The following is a 26,759-nucleotide window of genomic DNA, read 5'->3' on the forward strand; positions in this document are numbered from 1 at the left end:
GACCTATATTTTGAAATCCATCTGCTGTTATCATGGTGGTTTTCTGCACACATCCTACAATGGCTCTTAACCATTTATACAGTTGCTGGTACCAGTATATTATTTTACACCTATCTCTGTCACCACAAAGTACTAATGTCCCACTTACTGTCCAAACAAATCCAGGAACATAAAAACAGTATCCTTTTACTTAGCTTCACCACCAAAGGGAGCACTCATCCCATCCGAGGCATCGACCAAATGTATTTCACCCTCCCCAAAAGAATAGCTAATGTCCTTTCATGTGTGTCTGACTCTGCATGCACTCCAGATCGCTTCTCAATTGAATGCCCACATTTCCAAACTTCAGGCGTTATCTTGTCACTCCTTCCTCCATCATTATTTCAAATGAGGCAAAAGTGCCTATTGTGCTAACCTTGTACATTTCAGACTCGACTTATCAATTCCTCTATATTCCACTTAACCACTTTCCCTTAGAAGCCACTCAAATTCTAAATTAATTATTTGTCAATTTTTTTATAACTTAATATATATTGCGCACGAATCACCCCAGGAGGGGTATCTTGCGCCCAGCAAGGTTCAGGCCACAGAAAGCTAGACATTAAAACAGCACTGTTTTAAGTAGTCTCCTAAGCTTAAAATGATCAGTGCACAGGTGGACATGTGAGTGCAACTCATTCCAGTAAAGTGGGGCGAGGTATGAAAATGACCGCCCCCTCTTCGGGACTTTCTCACCAGTGCAATGGTGAGTAGTGCTTTGTCACAAGATCACAAGAGTCTGACTGGACATTAATAGATACGTTTAGCGGATAGGTAACTCAGGCCTTTCCCCAACAGAGCTTTGTGAGTGAAGCAACCGATTTTAAAACTAATTCTATTCTTTACTGGTAGCCAATGACAAGAGCGCAGTAGGGGATAAGACGTTGTTCGGGAGGAAGGTTGCCGATGAGACGGGCCACCGTGTTCTAAACGACTTGCAGCTTGGATAGCAGTGTCTCATTTGCTGAAGCCAGAAGGGCATTACCTTAATCCAGTCAGCTGATAACCAGGTCAAATCCACAATTGGAGCATAGAGGGAAGAAAGGACAGGGTCGCCCTCCACTCATTAATTTTAGAACAAACAAAAGACCCTATCCCTGGACGTCAACAGAGGTCAGTTACTAGGGAGATAGAACAGTCTATGTGTACTGATAACTACTCCAGAACCCTACAAGATGTGTGGGGATAATTTCACTGCATTGCGCCCAAATTCATGAACAACCCAAATTTCCTTGGCAGAGACACAGAACAACAATATGTCTGACCCACCTAGGTTGATGACAAAAATCCACCCACGCGGTGTTGGATCAAATTTCTCCTTAGAAAAAATGTGTGAAAACCAAGTGACACCTCACGGAAACACCACCAACGGGGTAACTGGTATGTAATTTCCAGACAAGCCCCTATCTCATCATCGGTAGTCACTTGATTCTCAAAGAAAGAGAGAAAATAGTGTCCAAAAACAAACAACCAAAACGTGTAACAAACAGTGGAACGCAGAGAGCATCTGCTAGTGACAAACACACAACATAAATAAGTGCATAAAACACAGCATCTACTTCCCTTAACCAACTTTATTCATAGGGAAAAAAAAATTGTATGCTGTACCACTAAAAAGGCTGGTAGCTATTCATGCATACCATTACCTAATGCCAGTTACCCCGTTGGTGGTGTTTCCGTGAGGTGTCACTTGGTTTTCACACATTTTTTCTAAGGAGAAATTTGATCCAACACCGCGTGGGTGGATTTTTGTCATCGACCTAGGTGGGTCAGAAATATTGTTGTTCGGTGTCTCTGCCAAGGAAATTTGGGTTGTTCATGAATTTGGGCGCAGTGCAGTGAAATTATCCCCATACATCTTGTAGGGTTCTGGAGTAGTTATCAGTACACATAGACTGTTCTATCTCCCTAGTAACTGACCTCTGTTGACGTCCAGGGATAGGGTGTTTTGTTTGTTCTAAAAAAAAAAAAAAAAAAAAAAAAAAGGCTGATAACCAGGGCCTGGACCAAGGTGTTCCTTGCTGAAAGTGGGAGAAAAGGAAAGGCTCTCTTCGGCTGGTGCAACATATGAAAGCAGGTGCCTGTGATCGTCAGGACCTGATCTTTCATAGTGAGCGACTGATTAGGTCGAATGCCATTGTTCTTGATCACTTCTTTGGGAGTCGGACTGTGCCTAGGTCAGTGGGCCACCAATCTGGGACCCAGAGTTGTTGGCCTTACTGAACAGCATGATCTCTGTTTTAACAGTGTTCAGCTGGAGGTAATTCACTCTCATTCAAGCTGCAATAGCTTTCATTCCGGCAGAAAAAGTCTTTCTCTCTGGCTAGATCTTTGTCAGAGGAGATTAGTAGCTGCATATCGTCCACATAAGATAGTATTTCGAAGCCAAAGGCTTTGACAATCATGGCAAGGATGGAAACATACATATTAAAAAGCATAGTCTAAGGCACGAGGCCTGGAGCACCCCTTGTCCAATGCCATGGTACTTGATTTATAAGAACCCACAATGATAGTATGGATTCAGTTGGTGAGAAAGTCTCCAAACCATTGTAATTCAGTCCCATATATGCCCATCTCCTGCAGTCTTTGGAGCAGTCTAGAGTGAGACATGTGGTATCGTGTTGGTGTTGCGCGCGTGTGAGTCTCGTGTTGAGTGCGTGTGTGTATCTGTATGCGCGTGTGTGCATGTGCTCGTGTGGAATGCGTGGAATGTATGCAAGAGCGAATGCTGGGGAGTCAGTTACTGGAAGGGAGGACGGAGGACGTACTATCGTGTTGTTGCTGTACTGCTATTACTTATATGTTAATAAAGATCAACTGAAGAACCTACATGCCTACGGAACCTTCTTACAATACATGGCGACGAGCGGGATTTGCAGCAGCAACATCGATTTTTTTTAAATTTTCTCTACTTTTAAATCTTGTTGGACCAGTGAATATTATTGCTATCAATTACTAACCAACGGATTACTTCTAAAAGACTTTCAACTACAACAGTGAGTAACTTCTGGCTGAACTTTTTGTGAAAATTAAGAAGTTACCTTAAACTATCCACTGCAACGTATGATGCATCTTTTAAACTGAATGACTCGTGAAGAACAGTTGCGCGTGCAGTTGATCCCCTAGTCTTCCCGTAGTTGATCGTCATCATCACGTGATAGTGTCATCACGTACTACGCACAACGTGTGGCCATTTTGGATGTGTTTTCCTCGCATTAACGCGTCAACAGAGTATCATAGCGACGCGATCAAGACAACATCTGAGTAACGCGATAGGCAGTAACTTAGCAACGCGATCAAAACAACATTGAGCAACGCGTTCAACACTGCATTTTACCAACGTGTTCTGATGTTCAGATAAATAAACACATACACGGCGTTTATAAGTAAAATTAACGCTGGCCATCCAGTTAGTTCTACGTTGTGGGTAATATCTTATTTACTATTTTTTTTACAATTACAAAATCGTTTTTTCTTTTCTCTCATACTACTTGAACTTTGGTGAACTTTTTGTACAAGTGGAACTTCATATCAACCTGGACTTTGGTGAACTGTTTGCGCAAGCATTTGGGAATTTTTTTTTCTTTTATTTTGCAAGTGTTAAATTATATTTCTCTTATATTGTGGTTATAATGTCTTCAATTCATCCACCTCCATTTTTTCTGGCGGAATCTGGTGAACCTCCTATTGCATGGGATCTTTGGATTGATATGTTTGAGGCTTATGTTGAAGTGTTAAATGAAGAAGAACCTTCTCAAGATAGGAAGGTATCACTACTTAAACATAGATTAGGTGCTGTAGGGTTGAGGGAGTTTAAAAATCTACCAAAAATTGAAAATGCTGGTGATATGGGCGCTTATCAGTGTGCTGTTAAACAGATGCAGGAAAGATTTGGAAGGAAAATTAACGTAGTGATGGAAAGGTTTAAGTTTTATTCAAGGGCTCAAAAAAGCGATGAGTCAATTGATCAATTTGTTTCTGCCTTAAGGGGTTTAGCAGTCACTTGTGAATTTGAAACCATCACATATGATCAGGTTTTGCGGGACCAGATTCTTATGAAGACTAAATCCAAAAAAATCCAGGAGAAATTATGGTCGTCTGGCAGCACTTCATTGAAGAATGCAATTGAAGTCGCTAGAGGCGTGGAAATAAATGACCAATGCATTCGTGAAGTCAGAAATGAAAAAAATGATAGTGATTCTGCATCTATCAATGCTGTGAATAAGGTTGATAGTTATAAACCCAAGACCGATAGTAGGACTAGTTATTCATCTTACTCTAATAAAAAGGGGAATGAAAAAACTTATGTAAAAACTGGTGAATCAAAAAAGTTTGCATGTTTTAGATGTGGATCTTCGACGCATCTAGCTAATTATAAGTGGTGTCCTGCTCTTGACAAAATTTGCACTAATTGTAAAAAAAAGGGACACTTTACTAAGGTCTGTCGAGATTTCAAAGCTAAAGTTAACTATTTACAAAGTGATGAACAAGATGACATTAATTGTGTTCATGCTAATAACCAAGATGATGCTTTCTATGTTGTAGGTGATGTATGTAGCATACAGGATGAATCTTTTAAAGAAACAAGTAAGGTAAAAAAATTACCGTCATGCCTGGTCACTATTGATGGGTTGGAGGTAAAGGTCATGGTAGACTCTTGTGCATGGTACACCATTATGGGCATGGATTTGTTTAAATCTCTATGGCCTACTAGACCATTATTAGGTCCTGATGTACGACCTGGTAGTTACACTGGGCATAAAATACCTTTAGAAGGGTTCATAATTGCCGTAATAATCTTTGGTGGTAATTCGTGCCAGGGTAAAATTTATGTGGCCGACAAAGGTGCAACTATTTTGGGGTGGCCACACATTTTTGATTTAGGCATGATAATTGACCCCAGACGGGAATGTCCTGTTTATTCTATTCAAGATGAATGCATTCAGAATAATACTTATTCAAACTTACAAGAAAAATTTCCTGATGTGTTTTCGAATGGGATTGGCAAAATGGTTGGGTTCAAACATAAAATAATATTAAGAGAGGGCGCATGTCCTATTCGACAAAAACTTAGGAATGTTCCCATCAGTTATAGGGAAAAATTAGGTGAGATACTTAAGAAACTATGTAGCGATGGCATTGTTGAACCTGTGGAAAGTTCAGATTGGGTTTCGCCAGTCGTGATTTCGCTTAAATCTAATGGCGATTTACGACTGTGCGTAGACCTAAGATGTTTAAATGAAGCTATTTGGGTGGACACATTCCCTCTTCCTAATCTGCAGGAGCTTACATCATCTGTTGGTGGCTCATCTTGGTTTTCCAAGATTGACTTAACCAGCGCGTACCATCAAATTGTATTAGATGATGATTCTAGACATTGTACTGCCTTCATAACTACAGAAGGAATGTTCAGGTACAAACGAATGCCATTTGGTCTCGCCAGTGCTTCGGCTGTTTTCCAAAGGGAAATGTGCAGAGTTTTACAAGGCATTGAGAATGCCAAGGTCTTTCAAGATGACATTTTAATATATGGGAAAGACAAAGAATGTCACGATAAAAGTTTATTTGAGGTTCTAGATGCGTTGAGAAAGAGTGGTTTAACCATAAAAAATGAGAAATGTGTTTTTGGAAAATCTGAAGTTGAATATTTAGGACATGTGATATCTAAAGATGGGATCCGACCTAAAATCAGTCATGTTGATGCTATCTTAGCTGTTCCGGAGCCCAATAGCAAAGAGAAATTGATGTCATTTCTTGGACTCACTGAGTTTTATTCACGTTTTATTGAAAACTATGCTTCAAAGGTTGAACCTTTGAGATTGTTATTAAAAAGAGGTGCAGTATTTACATGGGGTGAGCAACAAAAGACATGTTTTGAGGAAGTGAAGAAGGAGATAGTTACCACTCCTTGTCTGAAACCATTTGTGCCAACGGCTGAATGTGTATTATCTGTGGATGCATCTGGTTATGGAATTGGTGCTGTATTTTCCCAGCGAGTTAAATCTGAAAAATGGGTAGTAGCATATGCTTCACGCACCTTGACTCAAGCGGAGCGGAACTATTCTGTGATTGAGAAAGAATTATTGGCGGCTTCATGGGCAGCTGAAAGATTTCGAATGTATGTCTGGGGGAGGAAATTTAGAATTTGTACGGATCACAAACCATTGGTGAATATTTTAAGACCTGAGGGAGGAAAAAACTTAACTCCAAGGTTGGCTCGATTAGCTTCAAAGTTGCAGATGTTTAATTTTAGCATAGAGTATATCCCGGGTAAAGATAATGTAGTTGCTGATGGATTATCCAGATTACCCAATGCAGATTCCAAGGAGGTTATAACCAATACTGATTGTGAAGTAGCATTCACCACTAAGGATGTATTTCTTGTTGGGATGCAAGATGCCATTAGCGGTATCTCGGAGACATCATGGATGAATGAGATGGAGAAAGACATGGTCCTGAAGGAGATTAAACGTTTTATCGTTGAGGGTTGGCCAAGGGAGTCCAGTTTACGTGGTGAATGTGTTGCATTTTCCAAAATTAAAGATGAATTGTGTATAGCCAATGATATCATCCTAAGGGGCGACAGGATCGTTCCCCCTGTGGGCTTAAGAAAGGTTATTGCTGAGAGAAGCCACTTAGGACATGGTGGTATGTCTAGTTCGAAGAAAAGGGTCAAGGAGTGGTTTTGGTGGCCAGGGTTAGATTCTATGGTGGACCGCCTAGTAAGAGATTGCAAGATTTGTTGTACTAGCGATAAAGTAGTTAAACCATTACATGTACCATTAACCATGGTTGAATTACCTGAGTATCCGTGGCAAAAAGTAGCTATTGATTTTATGGGGCCATTTTCTGCTTTATCATCTACGGAATGTTATGCCATTGTACTAGTGGATTATTATTCTAAATGGCCCGAGGTAAGGATGGTAAGTGGGATGTCATCAGATGTGGTTATTGAGTTTTTAGAAGACGTATTTTCTAGAGAGGGTGTTCCTGAAATATTAGTTTCTGACAATGGTCCCCAATTTGTGTCACAGAAGATGGAAGAGTTTTTACATGTGATGGGTATCAAACATGTTAGATCTTCATTATATCACCCAGAAGGCAACGGCCAAGTTGAACGCTTCAACAGAGTAGTCAAGGAAGCAATTGAGTTGGCTTTAAGTGCAGGGTTGCCTTGGAGGAAAGCCTTGCAAGAAAGACTGACTGCTTATCGTGTTACCCCCCATTCAGCTACAGGGAGAACGCCCTTCGAGATCTTGAGGGGCAGGAAACCCTTCTCTGGGTTGGTGCCTTGGTGGTTAAGGAAAAGGAATAATAAAATGCAATACGACACTGGAAATATTGATAAAGAAATCAGAACCGAGGTTAAGAAATATCAAGATCGCAACCAGCGGCACCATGGTAGTAAACCAGCTTGGCCTTTAGTTCGGATTGGTCAGTTGGTCAGGGTGAAGAACCCCAGGAAAGTGTTGAAGGGTGAAAGTGTATGGTCCAAACCTTTAAAAGTGATTAAGGTTTTTGGTAGTGCTGTTGAATTAGAAGATGGTAAAAGATGGAATTTTCGTCAATTGAGTTTTTGTAATGAGAGGGGTGGTGTGGCTGGTGCACATCATGATCGTGGATCTTGTAGTGGCTATTTTCTGAGTGATGAGTTTGGTTTTGCAAAAGAATTGGAGTTATCTAGTGATGCAAACAGTGGCGGTACTGGTAGTTGTAGTACTGATTGTGATCCTGGTGATGGTGTTGAGGACGTTGGTGATGTTAGACCTGCTTCCCTTCATTCTGGCGTTGATGATGGGTATCTCCGACGTGGTGATAGAGTAAGGAAGTTGCCTGCCCGGTTTGCTGATTATAGATTAGGTTGATTCTGTGTGGGTGCTTAGCTTTTCTGAGGAGGAGGGTGTGTGGTATCGTGTTGGTGTTGCGCGCGTGTGAGTCTCGTGTTGAGTGCGTGTGTGTATCTGTATGCGCGTGTGTGCATGTGCTCGTGTGGAATGCGTGGAATGTATGCAAGAGCGAATGCTGGGGAGTCAGTTACTGGAAGGGAGGACGGAGGACGTACTATCGTGTTGTTGCTGTACTGCTATTACTTATATGTTAATAAAGATCAACTGAAGAACCTACATGCCTACGGAACCTTCTTACAATAAGACACAGTAGCAAATGCTGCGGATAAGTCCAGCTGCCTCAGCATAGATGACTTATTCGCATCAAGGGTGAGTCTGATATTGTCAGTAACCTCCAGCAGAGTAGTCACTGTGCTGTGTGAGGGTCGAATCCCAGATTGCGAGGGATTCAAGAACTTTTCTAAAACTGGTAGCGCATGGGAGAAAGGTGCGTCAAGTTTAGTCTTTCACTTACCTGTTCAGACATGCTAGGGAAGTATTGATATATCATATTGATTTTATCCTCAAAGAAATTAGTTAATGAATCACATAATGTTTGTGACGTATGTGTTTCTTGGGAACAAGCACACGGGCAAGTGAAAGCATTAAACACTGCTCAATGTGGTTGGAGATGAAGACTTTCCGGGCTTTTATATGTGCTGATGATGCACCATAAGAGAAGCTCTATAGGTCGTCTTATCTGGTAAGTTGTTAGTTCGACCCCAGCATCTCTCCAGTAAGCATGGGCGAATTTTCCAGATTTGCGGTCTGCAAAAGCTCGCGAATTGGCAAAATAATCAGCGAGTTCGTGAAAAAATTCGGGAACTCGCCCATTTTGCACAAATTATATACTAGAGTACTGTTTCTACTTTCTACTGGCTAATCAGTAAGTGCTACCTCATTGGGTACATGTATAGTGCTTTTCCTACACTGCAGCTGCGTAAAGGGCCAGAAGATTTGTCTCCAGTGACCATGTGTGCCTGTAACTTTGCCACAGAGCCAAAAGGCGCCGAGGTCCCCTGAGTGAGCTGTCCATCATAGTTGGGAAAGGGCGGGAAGATGTTTCATACCGCTAGTGTGTGGTGGGCGGGGCTTCTATGCGTGTTCACATGCCTCTTGTGTATAAAGGGTCAGAGAGCGAGCAGGCCAGCAGAGGAGGAGAAAGCAGCCTAACGGTCACAGGAACTACACGGGGGTTGCGCTCGAGAAACTCATGGATGCAAAGACCTTCCTCAAGTATTACAGCTAATTTTCGACAGCAGATATGAGGATAAAGCACACTTGCCCAGCCTCGACCGTGCTCACAAATTTTTTGGGCTTATTAAAATGTTACTAAATTTGAGCTTCAACTCGGGCACCTGCTTTGTTTATATCTGTGCTTCCTGTTGAGGTTTAATTTTTGTGACAGGAGCCCCGTGCCAGAATGAATCCTGTCCTGCATATTTATCCACGAAGATGCCACCGTTTTGCAATACCTCTACTCAACTGGAGTACTTCTACTGGCTAATAAGTAAGTGCTAGCTCGTTGGGTAAATGTATAGTGCTTTTCCTACACTGCAGCTGCGTCAAGGGCCAGAAGATTTGTCTCCAGTGACCATGTGTGCCTGTAACTTTGCCACAGCGCCAAAAGGCGCCGAGGTCCCCTGAGTGAGCTGTCCATCATAGTTGGGAAAGGGCGGGAAGATGTTTCATACCGCTACTGTGTGGTGGGCGGGGCCAAACTGGCAGGGCTTCTATGCGTGTTCACATGCCTCTTGTGTATAAAGGGTCACAGAGCGAGCAGGGCAGCAGATGAGGAGAAAGCAGCCTCCTGGTCACAACTACACGGGTGTTGCTCTCGAGAAACTCATGGATGCAAAGACCTAGCTCAAGTATTAGAGCTAATTTTTGACAGCAGATATGGGGATAAAGCACACTTGCCCAGCCTCAACCGTGCTCACTAATTTTTTGGGCTGATTAAAACATTACTGAATTTGAGCTTCAACTCGGGCATGTGCAAAAATCCGCCCGCGAGCGGATTTGCGGATTTTTTGGCAATTTCGCAAGATTTGCGGATCGCGAAATTGCCGAAATTCCGCGAGCGGAACGTATTTTCCGCCCATACTTACTCTCCAGTTTTTTACAGATGGCTTTTTCTGCTCCAAGTTCCATAGTGTACCAGGGCGCATGTGAGCCTCGATTGGAAACAGAATTCGTTTTTAGGCCACGATGTAAATGTAAATGTAGTAGTATATGTATAGCGCCCGAATCGACCCCCGAAGGGGTATCTCAGGCGCTTGTATGCATACCGCTGTGGAACCCTTCCTGGCTTTTCCCTGTGAAGTGCCCACTCCTGGGCACCCCCAAGGTGAAGCCAGGATCCTAGCGTTGTTGGGGCCGTTGTGGAGATTAAGCAAGCTATTGCCCAGAGTTGCAGAGTGGGACCCGTGATTAGAATAGGCACCGAGGCGAGAATTATCAGGTCCGAGGAAATTGAGCCCAAGACCCGCCGAGGTGGGAATTGAACCCTGGTCCCGGGCTAGACCTCTGAATCAGGGTCTGCCGCTCTAACCATTGAGCCACACTTCTCCACGATCTTGTCAAGTGCCAAATTTAAGGCTCTGTGATAATCCAATAGAGCCTGATGAACCTCTGGGTCTTCAAAAGGAATAATAGATTCAAAATTATTGACAACACGTGTCTGGGGTGACCCTTTGCCTTGTAGAAGTTTTAAGGGTTTTAATGAGAGTTTTACTCACTTTTGCCATGGGAATCTGGAAATGGATCTGAAAGTGGTCCGTCCAGAGTAAAGGTCGAGTGGGATCCCAGGTCAGAAGCACTGAATTTGTAAAGAAAAGATCAAATGTGTGCCCTGCAACATATGTGGGCCCCTTGACATTTTAGTGCAGGTCAAGTGATGTTAGATCAGAGATGAGATGAGCAGTTTCTGCATTTGGGGAATCTTCAACATGATAATTAAAATCACCCAGCAAAAGAAACTGGTGGGATGACAGAACATAAGTGCAATAAATTCAGTTAGGTTCTGACTGAACTCCTTTTTAGGCGGGGGGAGGCGATACAGTAGATCAGTAGATCAGTAGGGAGCCCATCCAACTATCTTTGGGATAGAATTCAAGTTTAAAAATACATCTCAGACCTCTCTGCCTGTAAGGTGTCAATAAGTGAGAGTTTGACTGTCTCTTTATACACAAATGCTATACAAATGTGTTCCAAAGTCAACACTGGCACCAAAACATCTCCTTGAACACCTGCCATCCAACTAGCACTTCCCACTACTAGGATGAAAACATATAACCAGTCCCTTATCCTACCATAATCCTGCCTTAACTGAAAACATTTCAGATCCCAGTGTGCAGCTGCCAAACATGTTTCTTTCATTTTTAGATCCTCTATAAATAATCATGGTACCACTTAATTATCTGTAATCTCTGACACACTAATTGTATTCAAAAGCTTAATTGAAAACACAGCTTTGACCGCTGCAAACTTCAGTATCATTATTGCTTCAGTTATTCTTCTTTGTAACCTCACTGTCACTGAACCCTTTCCCCTTCTCTTGGCATATCCCGCTAATATTCTGTGCTGCCAGAAATATGCCATAAATTGCCAAGAGTGTCTTTTTCCATATATCCTGGCAGATGCTAGTCCTTTGTCAATCAAATCCCTTATGAGTTGAGTGAAACTACATCCATGATACATCACATCTCACCAGCTCGACACCCCTACACATCACCTCGCAAGTTCTGTCTGAGTTGGTCAAAACAGTATCTCTTATCTTTTAGATGAATTTCTCTAAATGCATCCTTCTTTTCTTCGGGGAAAAACCCAGTGGCAAAACCCCCAAAATATGAATTGGCAGCTCCTGACAAATGAGCAGCCATGCTGCCCTGTTTAACTTCTCTGTTCAGCATTTCTGTTAACAATATTTTGTCATTTCTTACAGTTATGTTATTTGTATTTGTAAAACCCTCATCTTATGGTAAGGGTAACAAAAGTTATTGTCTGGAGGTTCGAAACTAAGCTAGCTGGAACAGCCAGGTTTTATCTTTCTTCCTAAATTCTGAGAGATTCAGTGGAACAGATATAGAGAGGAGGTTTATTCCAAGCCCTGGAGCCAGGTAGAAAACTGAGTGCCATCCTGCTCTAGCACGCAGGATCCAGGGCTTGCGAGCAAGCAGGTGAGATGTATAGTGAAGTTGTCTCAAAGGAACATAGCAGTGTATGCAACTACTAAGGTAGGAAGGGCCGAGATTCTGAAGTGTATGTTGGTGCGAGTAAGAAGCTTGTAGAGGGAATGCCTATGGACAGGCAGCCAATGAAGTGTACGTAAGTGGGCGGTGATGGTGGTACAAGAAGGCAGATTTAGAACAAGCCTGGCAGCTGTGTTCTAGACCAATTGAAGTGTCTTGATAAGTCGTGCCAAAATTCCAGCATAGAGGGCGCTTCCATAGTCTAGTACACTGGAAAGAAGTGCTGGGTCAGCATTTTCGGGCATTCACGAGAATACATTTGAAGAAAGGGTGTCAAGTTTTCAGCGAACACCTATTGCAAGGGATTCTAAAACCTTCCCTGCCATACTACCTCTCTAAGGAAAATGAACCAACTATTCCCCTCATACTGCCAGCCCAAATACAGACAAGAGCCTTTCCCATAAACCAATTCATTTGCTTTCTTCCCAGACCTTCCCTAATTGGTCCTCTTTTTGTTAGTCTCCATCATTTGGTGTTTATCATGAAAATTTTCAGCATTCCAACAGGCATATAGCTAGACCTATAGTGGGATGTATAGCATGTGATTCCTTGTTGTAACCACACACAGCAGCTCTATCTGCTCGGGAACCCAATTTTGGCTGGAAACCACCACAACCATGGCTTGAGAAAGGTCATGTGCGGCATCGGAAAACTACTGTCTGTATAAAGCTGCCATAGTTCTTGTTAGTGTCCTTCTTTTTAGTCTAGTTACTTCATGATCCCTATGAAATGCAATCCTTTATTCTCTTAAAATAATCTTTACCTTCCCCCTTCTTTTCGCTTTTGGTAAAATGTGCCGTCTTCCTTCTAAGATGCTGCCATCTAAACCCATGTGTAACTTTGGAGCATATTCTCTCATTTTAAACTATTTGTTTAAAAGGCCTGCCCACGGCAGGAGTGTCCACAGTAAGATTTCCCTTTTTCACTGTATGTCATTTTAGAATTGTTGCCATTCAAACCTCCTTTTGTGATTCTCCATTGCTTTGTGTTACAAATAGTTATTAATTGTATCCCACCACATCCTTTGGTAATGATGAGTATTTTACCAGTCTTCATCCGAGCAGCCTTATTCCGCTCCCACTCTCTTCTTATCCATGTTTCTTTTGATCCCTTCCCTTGTATGTTTCCCAAGTGCTACATCATAACCTATAGTGTCAACTCGATGCACTGTTGCCTTTGTCCTGTGGCAGCTTCACCCTCTTTTATTCCTTTATCCATCATGCTGTTGGTGTCTCTGTTCTCCAGTGCCACTGGTTTCCTTTAATTTCGGTGATGAGAACTAGACCTGGGGTCTGCTGATACAACTTCCCTTCCTCCCGCTGCCTGTAATTTGTAATTTATCTTCATACCAGAGAAGTGGAGACTCCCACAGCCCCTCTTGTCTGCGCACATTTTGTGTCGGGATTGCCATGTTGCCTTCCTTTGTGGTCTTCCTGTCAGTGTCTTCCCCATCTGAACCATTATCAAATAATTAATTTACCACCTCGCTGATCCAATAATCCTTTGATACACACCCTCAGGGGACTACATCTTTTCGAATGTTGGTCCCACTTAACTCAGCACTTATTTTTCAAACTTTGTTCTTAAGTGCTTGCACCATTTCTTTCCCAGTCCTGGGGTATTTTGAGCATGACACCAGGCTCACTCCAGACCCTTTGCTACATTCCACTAAACCTGCGGTGTCCGCTTCCTCTCCCCATATATTGGCCTTGGATGGTGGCTTTGCCTTCTCTCCTCCTCCTTCAACCACTGGATTGCTGTAGTGAGTGATCTGCTTTCAGTCTTCTGGGGAAAGACAGTGGTTCACACCAACCATCCCTACCCAGGCTTCAGGGTTTGTGGCTGCAGCCCATTACCACGCATTTTGATTTGGGCTCTTGGCAGGCTTTCCCAATTCCTTCTGTGACCAGGAGACTCCTTTGCATTTGTCCTCCTTGTAACACATGCAACATGGATTGTGCTCCCCTCTGCCTCTCCTTTTTATGAGTGCTCTCTGTTAGGCTAACTACCGTGTTGCTCTCAACCATATGTTGCTTCTCTGTCTTTATCGTCAACTCTCTGCCCGAGGAATCACTGATCCACGATCAACTTCATTGTGGATCACCTGTCTCCCAATGGCAAATTTGCCTCTGTTCCACCTGGCTTCTTGTCTCTCACACCTAGTTGCATTTTGTCTTGCCCAAGCTGTTGAACCTGGTCCTCTTCCCCAATGCCCTGGTCTTTATCTCTGTCCCTTGATCTGTTTCCAGTCGTGCTTACCATTTTCATGTTCCACCGATGAGTTGCCTCTTCTCCATCCCCTTGCCATTTCCCTCGTCCTTAAGGGCGCAACAGGGCAGTATCACGGCCTCCTTGTCAACCTTGGTCCTGTTGGTGCTCATTTTCCCGTCCTCCCTGAAGGTTGGAGGTCCCTTATGGCCTTTTAAATGATGGCAGCATTGGGATATCTCGTCGCCCAGCCACTAAGAGTCACCATCGAAGAAGGAATACAGTCTACCTGGAGTTCATTTACCCTCACTGATGAAACGGGTGAGTGAGTGTTGTGATGCAACCCACAGGTCACTTGTCCATGACCAAAGACCATTAGGGGGAAAAAGATGCGAGTTCCGCTATTAGGAGGAACTCGTTGTAATAGACATAGACAAATATTCACCCACGAGCTCGTGTCCGGCTAGCCAGAGGAACTTCTAATAATAGACATAATCAAATATTTGCTAGCACACACACATTTGTACACAAGCCATCCCTGCTGACACAGAGAAGCTGTTTAGGCAGTGATACACAATTACACAAACCTATGGAGACTCTCACTTTTTCTGGCAACTTGCAAAGTTACAGACAGTTCAGTTGTCTAAACATACATTTATCGGACAATTACCTAATTTGTCAGATTACTTTAAGGAAAGTTTTAGAGTACATGAGCCGTCCCTCAAGAAAAGGAGTGACAGGAGGGCCCACATACATAGTATTCGTAATAATACAGAGCCAAATCAGTAGATGAGAGAAACTCAATCATTTTATAGAGGTAAAAATCATTGTTATTTTTCTGAGGGCTTCGTCTGCCCTGGGCTGAATATGTGCAACTCTATTGTAGCTAAGCCTTTTAGTTAAAAGTGCAACACTTTTACAATTGAGAGAGTACATTAGGCCAGGTTATGGTCACTTGACTGGTAGCATTGACTATGTTGAGTAATAGTCAGCCTTGGTTTAGCTTACACTGATTATCATCAGCATGCATCTGAATTGGATTAATAGCAACCATGAATGTGTACTTAAACATGTATGTGATCATTGTGCTCCGAGTTTTCAATATTAGTTCATTATTTTTACTGCTCATTTGCTACTTTGACTAGAATACTTATTTTTTCCCCTTTATATCCATTACTTCTTATATTTGGAGCATGGATCAATTTTCTAGATTCTACATCAAACGAGAAGAAACACTCAAGGCTCCTCAGATTACAGTTTCAATCTTGAGTGAACAAAAAGAGGTTAAATAAAGGGTCGAATGTCACTATTTTAAAGGTGGCCATGTACCCATTGTGTGGCTGTGAGTTGTGGTTCAAATTATTTATAGTGGTGTCTTGTTTCACTCTTATTCTGCCACCGGGGTGGGCCCTCACTGGCTACCTGCTTTTATGGGGTTCTGAGGCTGCTTCCTCCTCCTGTGTATTGGGTCTGCCCAAGTCAAACTATAGGTCATGGCCTTGTATCTGGGACTCCGCATATTCTCTTTCTCTAGTTCTTTCATTTCTGTTCTCTGTTTTTGTTGTTGAACATCTGAGAACTTCAGGGTAATCAAGCAATAAATATGGCTATTGCCTGATAATTTCCTCTGGCTGCTTATGGAACCATGTTGAGCCAGCCACAAGCTCCTAGTGATAATGGAATCCATTTCTGTATCTGCATATATGATTTGCTGTAACTAGTTCAGTCAGTTGCCAGTGTATGCATCCTGTTAATGACTTAGTCGATAATGTTATATAGTGTAGTTTGACTAACCTCACCATTTTGGATTTCCCCTGATCCCTTTAAGCATTTCAACTTTGCCAGTTTGTTACAAAATATTTGTGTGGATGTAGACAGTAACTTTTCCATCTCTCACTGTGTAAATTAAAATGTGTTGTGGTTAATATAACTTCTAGAGCCATCTACATGCTTACCAAGATGTCCTCCCACAAATCCATCAACGTTAAAAAACAGTGACTAAGTTTTTCGACAAATGTGGTTTTCAATGCCACATTTGTCGAAAAACTTAGTCACTGTTTTTTAACGTTGATGGATTTGTGGGAGGACATCTTGGTAAGCATTTAGATGGCTCTAGAAGTTATATTAACCACAACACATTTTAATTTACACAGTGAGAGATGGAAAAGTTACTGTCTACATCCACACAAATATTTTGTAACAAACTGGCATTGTGCAAGCTTTAACTTTGAACATCTCACAAGGTGGCATGAACTCCCAGCAATTTCATTTAGCATACTCTGTTTATCACTTAGGCAGTTTTATCTTTTCACAAGAAAACAAATGGGCTGATGTCCTGCAAAAAAACCAATTTCTACTTAAATCTACACGGAAAGCAATTAGATAAACACCACTTACTGAAATTCTCTTGAGCATTTCCCTACAAAGCCCACGTCATTCATCTGAAAAGCTGCCCTTGCCCATAGGGAGGGCCACCTCTTCCCCTTGCTGTGCAGGAAAAGCCATTTGGGTAATTTTGAAGAAACCACTGTTACCCTTAATCATGTGATTGGCTGTTACTCTGCCCCTTCCTATATCACGTCTTCCAAAAGCCAATGCAGATAGTACTTTTACGAGCTTGTTCCCTTCAGTATTTGTTAGTAAGTGCAATGGTTTTAGGGATAAATGTGATGTGTTTGTGGTCCAGATAAAATGTTTCGCATTTGTTTAAGGTAAATGTAATTGAATGGTAGTAGATCGACTACCACAAGTTCATAACTTTATTTCATTTAAACAATGGGTGCTTAACCTGAATGGTAGGCATACATTTTAATTTCCAGTTAAGAAGTTCAAAAACGACACCCTAAACTCTCTGAAGCCATGAGACATAAAAGTATCAATGTTCTTTCAATGCAATAAGCACTACTGTCAGCCAAAAAAATAAGAGTATTAACAGTCCGCCATTCACCCTGTTTAATTGCACTCAGCTTACCGACCTCAGAAGGATGCAATTAGTTGTTGGTCTTGCCTAGATACAAACTTGTGACCTGCAGATTTTTTACTTAAATATATCGCAAACATTATGCAATGCTGACATCCCTTGGTCCCCTACTTTAATTGTGTGGGGACCAAGCCAGTCGGTCGAAGCTTGGTATGAACTGGGACGGTTCTCAGTGTTTACTGGAGTTGTCTTTCTCATTGCATATTGTAATCGTGGCGAGGTTTTAACTTGTATACCACAAAGACAAATTCTGAAAACAAGATTCATTATATGAGTATTCAGCTGTAGGCAGACTGTCTTCTATTCTGCAGATACATGTTCCGAAACATTACGGACAGTGTGTTCTATCAAGTTGACTAACCCGGAACAAGGGCTGTATGGAGCTACAATTGATCATAAAACCGTAAGAGAAGGAACTTGCTATATTTCCCAAATGTTGAGATCCCCCTGTAATGTCCATTAGTTCATAAATCTTTGATGCACTAAGCACTTGGCAAACAGAAATCATTAAACTTCTTGGCAGCATTGAGTCTGTGTTTCTTTTGTTAAAAGTTTCTAAGTTTCCTTTGTGTATGTTCTTGGCCCAGCAAACCAGTGTTTATTCATGTGTTGAGTTTGTGCAGGCGTGAAGGTTATCCGAGTCCCGGCTGAGCCGGAACTCCATACTTAGCATAAACCATATATTGTCAAATTAAAACGTGTTCACACCCACTGACAACTACTTCAATATAAGGGCTGCATTAACTACCAGACAATCTCTGAGGTAACAAACAAGAGATCCCAAACATTCAACTCCAGAACAAACGATTTACACGCATCACTGCATCTTTGCTCTACTTGGGTCTTTCCATACTAGCAAGAAGTCCCTTATTCAGGGGATTGCTTAGGAAGGGTGGTGTTTTCAGCCCAGGGAAACCCACTGTAAGCTATGGTTAAAGACTTCAGACTGAAGCAGAACAGACTCTGAGCCAGATTTCCTATTGACGGATCCTCAAAAGTTTAATTTTGTTGGTTGCAGTAGACCTGACGGAGATAGCTTAGTAGCAGCTGCTAGAAATAACTATGTCCACAGGAGCCCAGAAGTATCAAATTGTCCTTTCTCACAACCTGCTTTCAGGAGCAGGCCCTGCAGGTCAGCCTGCAACGTTGAACAGAATTTTCCTCCGCCTTCATGCGTATTGAACTCATTGTGAACAAAGCAAACAAGTGGTCTACAAAAAAATACCTTAGACTGAAAGACTTATAAGGAGTGCAAAATGGCATACTGTTGAGTACAGATGTAGGTAAGAATGGTCAAGAGTGTGGTTGCTACATATAGAGAGGAGAGCAAGAACATGGCCTCTGCTCTGTTGCCACAGTAGTTGTTTTTGCAATATGATGGCTCCTCACATCTCATGTTAATTCCTGGTTTATAAATTAAAGGAAAATAGGAAAGTTAGTTACTACATAAATGCATATTAACTAATGTAACATTAAGGCGACAATTACCTTTATTTGGCTTGGTAAGGTCAAAGTCAATGTAAAAGGGGTACTTTTTTCCTTTAAAGTCTTCTCAAAATTCAAATGATCTATTAACACTACTCGCTCTTACTTCATCATCCTCGACACATTTCAACGGTGGATCTTAACAATGGATCTATATATACAATGTTCGATCCTCCGGTTTATTTGTTCCCCTATTAAGGTTAGAAAGTGCTATGGTGCGCTAATAAATGTGACTAGTGAACTTCAGTAATCAACAGGCTGATTAAGAAGATAACCTAAAAGAATGGTCAGGGTGAAACACACTTTTGAAATCTGAAGGGATATTTTGCCATATTAAAATTATGAGTAATGTGGATCAAAATACCAACGTACTGAGACAGATTGCTCCAAAAGTAAAATATTCTGTACATACTACTGCTTGTAAATTAGTACAACCTAGTGAAAACCAGCATTTTCCGATTGTAGACTGAAGCTTGACTATCAATAGGGACATTTCAGATTGAACAAGCATTGGCAATGCCAATGGTTCTGGCTTGTATTTTAAGTCCTTGCTAAAAGGGTTTTAAAAAGCCTACTTCAATGATAAAAAGAAAAGAAAAACTATTGCTTTCTGCGTGCAATGCTTTGAGAGAAAGAATTTAAAGTGTGATGGTTTAGTGTATTTCTGAGTTATAAAATAATCCCTCATTCATGTCAAAGCAAGACCTCCATAAAAGGGGAAAATACACCAAACTGAGAAGATAGTACTCCTAGGGCAAAGCCAAGGCCCATACTATATATAATAAGAATTGGTAACAGTAGGTCATGCAGACAAATAGGTTGTCAAGCTAGATAAATAGGTTGTCAAGCTAGACCCAAGTATAATTTTAGCATCACTAGAACGTATAAGAATGAGGTTCATTATGGTGAGTATAAATATGTCTGAATAGTGTGAACACCTTAAAAAGAAAGAACTGACTTTTTTCCTTTGTTTTTCAGATTTCATCTGGCTGCCATGAAAGGCTACTCCGAAGGGCTCAGGATTATGCTAACTCATGGCGTGGATGTAACGACACAGGATGCAGCAGGTACAACATATTGATTAATGTCATAGAAAGAAAAAGTATTATGAGTTGTGACCTTTTATAATTAAGTAATTACGTTTGGGTGTTGTTGTTGATAAGAGATTGCAAATATTCCAGTAAACTACAATTATGCAGTATATCCCTTTCCTAAAAAAGTCGTGGTGGGATGCTGTTGGCGGGATATTCTCAAACGGGCGCAAGTTAGTATTTGCTTGGTGCCTGAAATATCAATTTGACTTAACGATCCTTTCTGATCTCAAAGAAGTTTAATACCATAGAGATGGAGTTGAGTCGCTTACTGAATGACTAAGGAAATCTCTCAGACCGATACTTGAATATCAGTAACACTGGCCATACTCTTCTGCACAGAAGATTCATGAACACATTGAATATTCGAGGTTCCAGCAGCAGACTTCTGAACTTATTAGTACTTGTCCTTTATTTGGCATTTCTGATAGTCTTGTTTGGCATTCTGGAGCACACACCGCCCAATAATGTCAGTCTGCGCCTGTTAAATTAAGAGGGGGCATAGTGCCATACAGCTATTGTGAAATCCTCGAGTCATCTTTAATAATGTTTGCGTGAAAGGCCTGTTGGGTATATGCCACTATAGCGGGCCTTTGATATTAGTCTTCTCAAAGTCCGTTCCAAAGAGCCGCACAACTGCATGCAACAAAACTAAATAACAGAAGTATATTTGCAATATACACCTTCTTGTAGGCCAAAGTCAGTTTTGCCGCTGAATTGTCTATTAAATCTAATCAAGCTTGAAAATCAGAGCAATGCTGCTACACCTCTTAGCGGCAACCAAAGGTCCTCACCTTGCTTTTGTAGTCAGTCAAGATCCCCATGGAGTTATGGCTAATAACCACTTCCTATCTGATTGTTTAAAGTGACACTTGTGGGCTGTCGTCCCTGACTCAATGTGCCAAATTTTAGTCACTCCATATATTGACCAAATGGTCATTCTGTGCAGCATAGCTTGCTACGTCATCCAGATCATGCTGAAGCCCAGTCAGTGTTAAATCATGCTGCAGTGGAGTCTCTGCAAAGAAACAGGACTGAAACGGGTTTCTTTTCTAGTTTTGGAGTTATAAACGCTTGTGATCCAGTATCTCTCTGAAAATGGCTAACACATCTATTAAAGCATTCAATGATTGTTTGATCTCCCCGGAGTGGGTTCCAGTTTTGCTTGTTCATTGTTCCTCCTTATTTAAGTCGTCCAGTTTTCCACATCTTCATAAGTGATTATGTTCTTGCATTGAGCTGCTTTAGCCTTGGTCTTGGCAGTGAAAACATCTGGTGAAAACCACTTGCCGTGGTTACCACTGTTCGAGACATTAACCTGCAGCAACACATCTGCCCAGTACTTGGCTGAAGCCAACCACCCTACAAATTCATACAAACTGATGCCAGAACATGACAGACTTCCAACTTGGTGGTGTTGATATGGCAGACGAAATGATTGGCTACACACATTTCTAAATAGGTAGCAGCTAGTTCCCACATACCAGACCTGGGTTCTCCTTGAAATGCGATTTATACCAGGCGTGGGTTTGACCACCTGTGTCTCCAGGGCCACATTCATGCCAGTAGGAAGGGGATCCACCAAGGTGGTCGTCAGTGGACCAAAATTAACCCGGTCTTATTCAATCAGCGACCATTTGATTCACAGTCTGCTTGTGCGGATGATACTGGACAATTTACCACGAATTTCACAAATTTGGTTCTTTCATTTGCCCAATCACTAGCCCCTGAGAAAACTATCTCAAACTACTGTTGTAAACCATCGATCCCAAGGTATTCTAAAAGACAAACAACAAAAACATAAATGTAGGAAGTATGAAAGGCTCTGGAGGATAGGCTACAATCATGGTGAAAAAAACTAAATCTAAAAAGGAGATTGCAGTCTATAAAGCCATGATCAGAAAAGAAAAGAGAAATCCCTCTAGTTCACTCAGGAAATGGAGACAGCTAAAAATTCTGTTGAGGACTTTTCTTGGCAGTAAAGAAGCTCACCAAAATGCCTTCTAGCAATTCTTAGAAGTCAATCCCTCCTTCTGTAATAATCTGGCTTTTCATTTTCGTAGTAAAGTGAAACTAAAGTTTAATGTTCTCGTCATCGAAGTCTCCTCCTGGAGCTACACTGGCTCTTGGTAAACCACAGAGTGAACTTTAGGCCCTATGTATTACCTATAGGGCCTTACACAACTCAGGCACCAAATTCCTCAGAGATAGTTTCAGATGGTATCTGCCAGAAAAGCGGTTACGTTCTAGCCCTCCCTTGAAGATATCCGTTCCAAACCTTTTGGCTGTCTTCTTGGGGCGGGAAAAATGTTGTAGTAGGGCTGCAAAACTTTGAAGTCTGTGCCAGACTTACTTATCTTCAGAAAGCTTCTCAAAACCTGCTTCTTTAACAACTAATGAGCACGTACCTCTCCGTATCCTGCAGCGCCGAGATGCCTCTGGGTAATTGCTGCGCTTTACAAAACACATATATAACAAAACATATAGTGCATTGCAGTTAAGGTATGTAAAGGAGAATATTTGAATAGACGGTGGTTACCCTGACAGGCATGATTGCAAGTTGCGGCCAATGAGGGATGCTGTTCAACATCCCGGGGGTAAGGCTGTATCACTAGTGTGTCTTCAAATCAGAAATGCATGGTGCCAGAGAGGAGCTAATTTGACATATAGTGACGTGGAACGTGCTCTCCTTCCCTTCTGCAATCAATTACTTATATTTCACCATTGTTTATGTCTGCATCTACAACCCCATGTGTCAGAATCACACTCAGGGTCAAGTAACAGTTTATAAAGAAATATTGAAAATGAGCATCTTTTGCAAACTTTCCCTTATTCGAACGACCCCCCTCCCAGCCCCCTGCCTCCCCGTCTTCCTTACCACCTGAAAGCTGTTTGTATTTGCCTTGGAGTCATTTATAGCGCCAGGATTTCCCATGCGGTAACAGTTGGCGCTCTACAAATAGCCCACATAGGCGCCCACATCCCTCCCACACCCGCCTACCTAGAGTTGTGCAAACTTCAGAATCTTACTCATTCAGAGATATTCCCGTTTAAAACTGCATTTTGGCTTTGAATGTTGAATTCGTAAAATTCTTGGTAGCTTTATATGCACTCGAACTCTCATCATTTTTAATGACATTCGTTTATGGCATGTGTCAAGGTTGTTTAGAAATGGAATGCACAGATCGATGCTTTGGTTACAGCATGGAAGCAGCCGTGAGATTCTTGGCAAAGGGCGCTTTTCTCTCGACTCTCGTATAGCAACGAGAGTCGGCGCTCGGAATGAGAGTGTGACGCGTGTCGGTATGAAAAACCCCTGTGTGCATACGTGGAAGGATTATGCTGTTTCTTGTGGTTGTCTTGGTGATGCGAATAGCTCAGGGTGCACTGCTTACATCGCTGCCTTAATTTCTTGTTTCCTCAGGACACCTCGCCTTGCACCTTGCAGCAAAGAACGCCCACCCCGAGTGCGTCAAGAGGCTCCTGCAGGTAATGACGTCACGCACGCTCGCGCTCCGCTCCAGCAGTGTCACGCGCGCGCCTGCAGAGACCCCCCTCGTGCCCCACTTGTTGCGCACTTTGTAAAACAGGCGCGATGGCGAACAAGAAAAGCAACAAAACACGCCATGTCAGGCGGGCTTGGCCTGGACCGACCACGGCGAGGCCCAACTGTTCCTCGGCCAGTGTCGAGCGGAGATGGAGCCGGTTTGTTAGGATAGGCCGGAAGATAAATCCCTCTGTTTTTATTAACGGGCTCGGTTGTTAACGTTTATTTATTCCTAACGTGCAAACTGCCTTAAGGAGGCTTGAGTGGCTGTTTGCGATTTACCCGGGCACATCTCCAACTCCATCCATCACTAACCCCATGACTGCAAACCTCGCTCTCCTCCCCTCAGTCCAGGCATCACACATGTAATGCCCGGACTAGCACCAGAAGCACGCTCCAGCGAATGCCAGGTAGGAGGATGCTTGCTTCTTTGTGTGCTTGTTCTTGTGTAAAACCAGTTGGTCCCATTTTGATTGATTCCCAAAAAAACACCCCTTGCCTATAACCGACCAGACTATATTGTGGAATTGATTTTTCGTTTAAATCTTTATGCTGTCGCTTATTCTGTTTTGTTGTTGCTGCTGCCGGCATGGGTCATTAAATGTATTATTTCAGTGTAGATGCACTACAGTTATCAGTGACCAGATAATGTCAAGTCTCTTTAAACTTCGGTAAACTCGGTGGTAGAATGCACACTTGTTTACTGTGTTGTGAAAGCCGATCATGTTAGATAATGATACGTGTTTCATCACAAAGCTCAGAGCTCTAGTCAAACCGTGCAGTTATTGTAAATTGAAGGATGCTAAAGCAAGGCACCGATTACATTTAAAAAAATCGCCTATTTAAGTAGATCGTGTATACTTTGGATACTGTAGCAGAGAGCCTTCCAAACTGTTTTGCAAAATGCACATTGGAACTAATCATTGTATAACATAAAGTGGTGTTAGATGGCTGCGGGTAGAGATCATGCAATATTGATCACAGGTTTGTGTGCGTGATGTGGCGACGAGGTACGTAGATTGTAGGTTCCCAGATGACTCAATGTCCTCAAGAACACTGGGTTTCAGTTGACCGCTCTAATGCCTTCTTGGTGTTGTAGTCCTAGTGCCTTTCAGTTGATCCAGTTTTGTTAACACACCTGAAAAGAATGATTTGTAAAAAATAAACTGAATTGTCTCACTTTGTTGATGTGGAGACGCACTTTGTATGGATATGCCAAGAGAAAGATGTAAGCAATGACGGTGCATATTGTTTCCCTTCAATTAACACCGTGCAATATAAATGGAAATATATCTAAGGGAATTGTGATTGTGTCCATTGCACCAGGAAGTCTAAAACCATAATATATTGTATATTACAGGAATGTCTGTGATTACTGACTTCCTAAAATTACACATATTCAAACAAAAAGTGACTGACAGAGTATATGTTCTGTTTGATTGGATTGTATGACAGAGGCACACATGGCTGTACCACGTGTGCCTCTACAACGCCGTCCTAATCACAAATGCATTTAAGTCATGCATGCCTGTGCCATGCATGCTTTTTTCACGCATGCCTTTACCACACAATTTTGCAGTAAAGGAATGATTGGTAAAGGGATATATAAGTGGTAAAGATTACCACTAACCTGACCCCCTCCATGCCCTAAGCCCTACACTTCTATTCCCCTACCTCGCCCCCCCACCCTGAGGCCTAAAACTTACCCTGCTCTTAAAATTATCCCTTCGCCTCCATGAGGCCTAAAACCCTGTCCCCTACCAAAAACTACCCTAATCCCGGTACCCTCGCCGTGAGCCCCAAAACGTACCACTGTGCTGTCCTTAAAACTACCCCTTCCACTGCCCTGAGGCCTAAAACTATGCCCCCCATTAAATAACCTACCCCAACCCCCCTGCCCCATTTTATAAATACAATGGCATCAAAACAACAAAAACCGTTTCAGGCAAAAATAACACTAAGCACCAACTGTGTGTATCTGGTCACGCTGGACCAGGCCAAAGTCACAAGTTCAGGTTGCCTGCGACAACGCATGGGTAGAATCACAGACCAGGGTAGTCCCATTGAAAACTTTACCTTCTCACACAGTCCAGTTACATGCGGGGAGCCTTAGTCGGAGCTTCATATCGGCAAGTGCTGCAAGGAGATTGTCAATGCGAAGATCAGATCGCAGCCGGAACTTCACATTTGCGAGAGACATGCTTGGTCATTGCTAACGCAAAGAGCATGTTGCCATCAGAGCTTTGCGCTGGAGGGAGATGGGAGCAGTCAATTTCATTCTCAAAGTGCCTGGAACTTCTGGATTTGGACCTTGGGGAGGCAGCACTTGTGGGTCAGAACTCTCTCCAGCATAGGCCAGCTGAAGGCTCCAGGCAGGTCCAGTTGGTGCTGTCCACTATGTAGTTCCAGAGAATGCTTCTGGAAGCTTGTTGAGTCCCCGTAGCTCATACAGGAGGTCTGACCCATTGAGTCCGTTCTGAGATCCTGAGTTCAAGATGAGAAGATTCAGTCTTCCTTCTTCAGACAGCAGGGCGGTCCTTCTTCTGAATATTCACAAGTCCAGGCGTGTTCTGATGAGAGGTTCTGAGGGAACCACTTTTATACCCCGTGCCAGCCTGTGGGGGGTCACTTTCTTTATCTAATCCTAAACTAGTCTGATCAGTTTTTCCCCTTCCCCATGGTTTGTCTCTAATCTCTCTAGAGTAAAAAAGGGCAGGCAGGTCCAGGTGTGTACTGCATTTGTCAGTGACAGACCAGTTAGCTGCAGAAGTCAGGAAGTAGCTACTCTCAAAAGCTCAGGAGGTGCTTAGTACAACCCCCAGGCCATCGTGCTCAGGAGAGTAACACCCTTCCCCACACCCAAGGTTCTTTTGTCCCTTGTCTGGAAGAAATGCATATCACACCACAGGAGTCATTATCACTTATGTGACCGTGAAAGCCACATATAATGTAGGCAAAAAGGTTAAAATAGTAACTAAAAATCCAACTTTAGCATTAATGAGGATTTTAAATTGCAATTCAAATGAGTGGAATATGTATTTCTCTATCTGCTCCGAAAACAGAAGATATCACTTATTACGTGTAAAAAGGCAATCCAGTGTTTGTTTGTTTTTTCACTGTCAGGACATGTAAAACCTAATTATATGTGCCCAATGTTTTAAATACAGTTCACCCTGCCCCTTGAGCTCTTATTGCCACCTTAGGGCTAACTCATAAGTACTAAAAAGAAAGGCTAAGGCCGTGTAAATGGTTTTGTTTTCCCAGGTTGAAATG

The 26,759-nt window shown here is 42.3% G+C and overlaps 1 protein-coding gene across 5 annotated transcripts in view; it reads left to right on the top strand.

Annotated features, from left to right (window-relative positions):
* Window positions 1-26,759, top strand: part of RAI14 (retinoic acid induced 14) — a 450,945-nt gene that overhangs the window by 294,417 nt on the left and 129,769 nt on the right. For 4 of the 5 annotated variants that reach the window (XM_078674923.1, XM_078674924.1, XM_078674926.1 and 1 more), the window contains 2 exons: window positions 19,827-19,915; window positions 23,364-23,428. In XM_078674923.1, the coding sequence (XP_078531049.1) occupies window positions 19,827-19,915; window positions 23,364-23,428 (154 nt within the window). Of the gene's footprint in view, window positions 1-19,826; window positions 19,916-23,363; window positions 23,429-23,776; window positions 23,897-26,759 lie in introns of those variants that run through there. The other variant, XM_078674927.1, reaches the window with a different exon arrangement.

The sequence above is a fragment of the Lissotriton helveticus genome, chromosome 2_1 (assembly GCF_964261635.1).
Source record: "Lissotriton helveticus chromosome 2_1, aLisHel1.1, whole genome shotgun sequence".
NCBI lineage: Eukaryota > Metazoa > Chordata > Amphibia > Caudata > Salamandridae > Lissotriton > Lissotriton helveticus.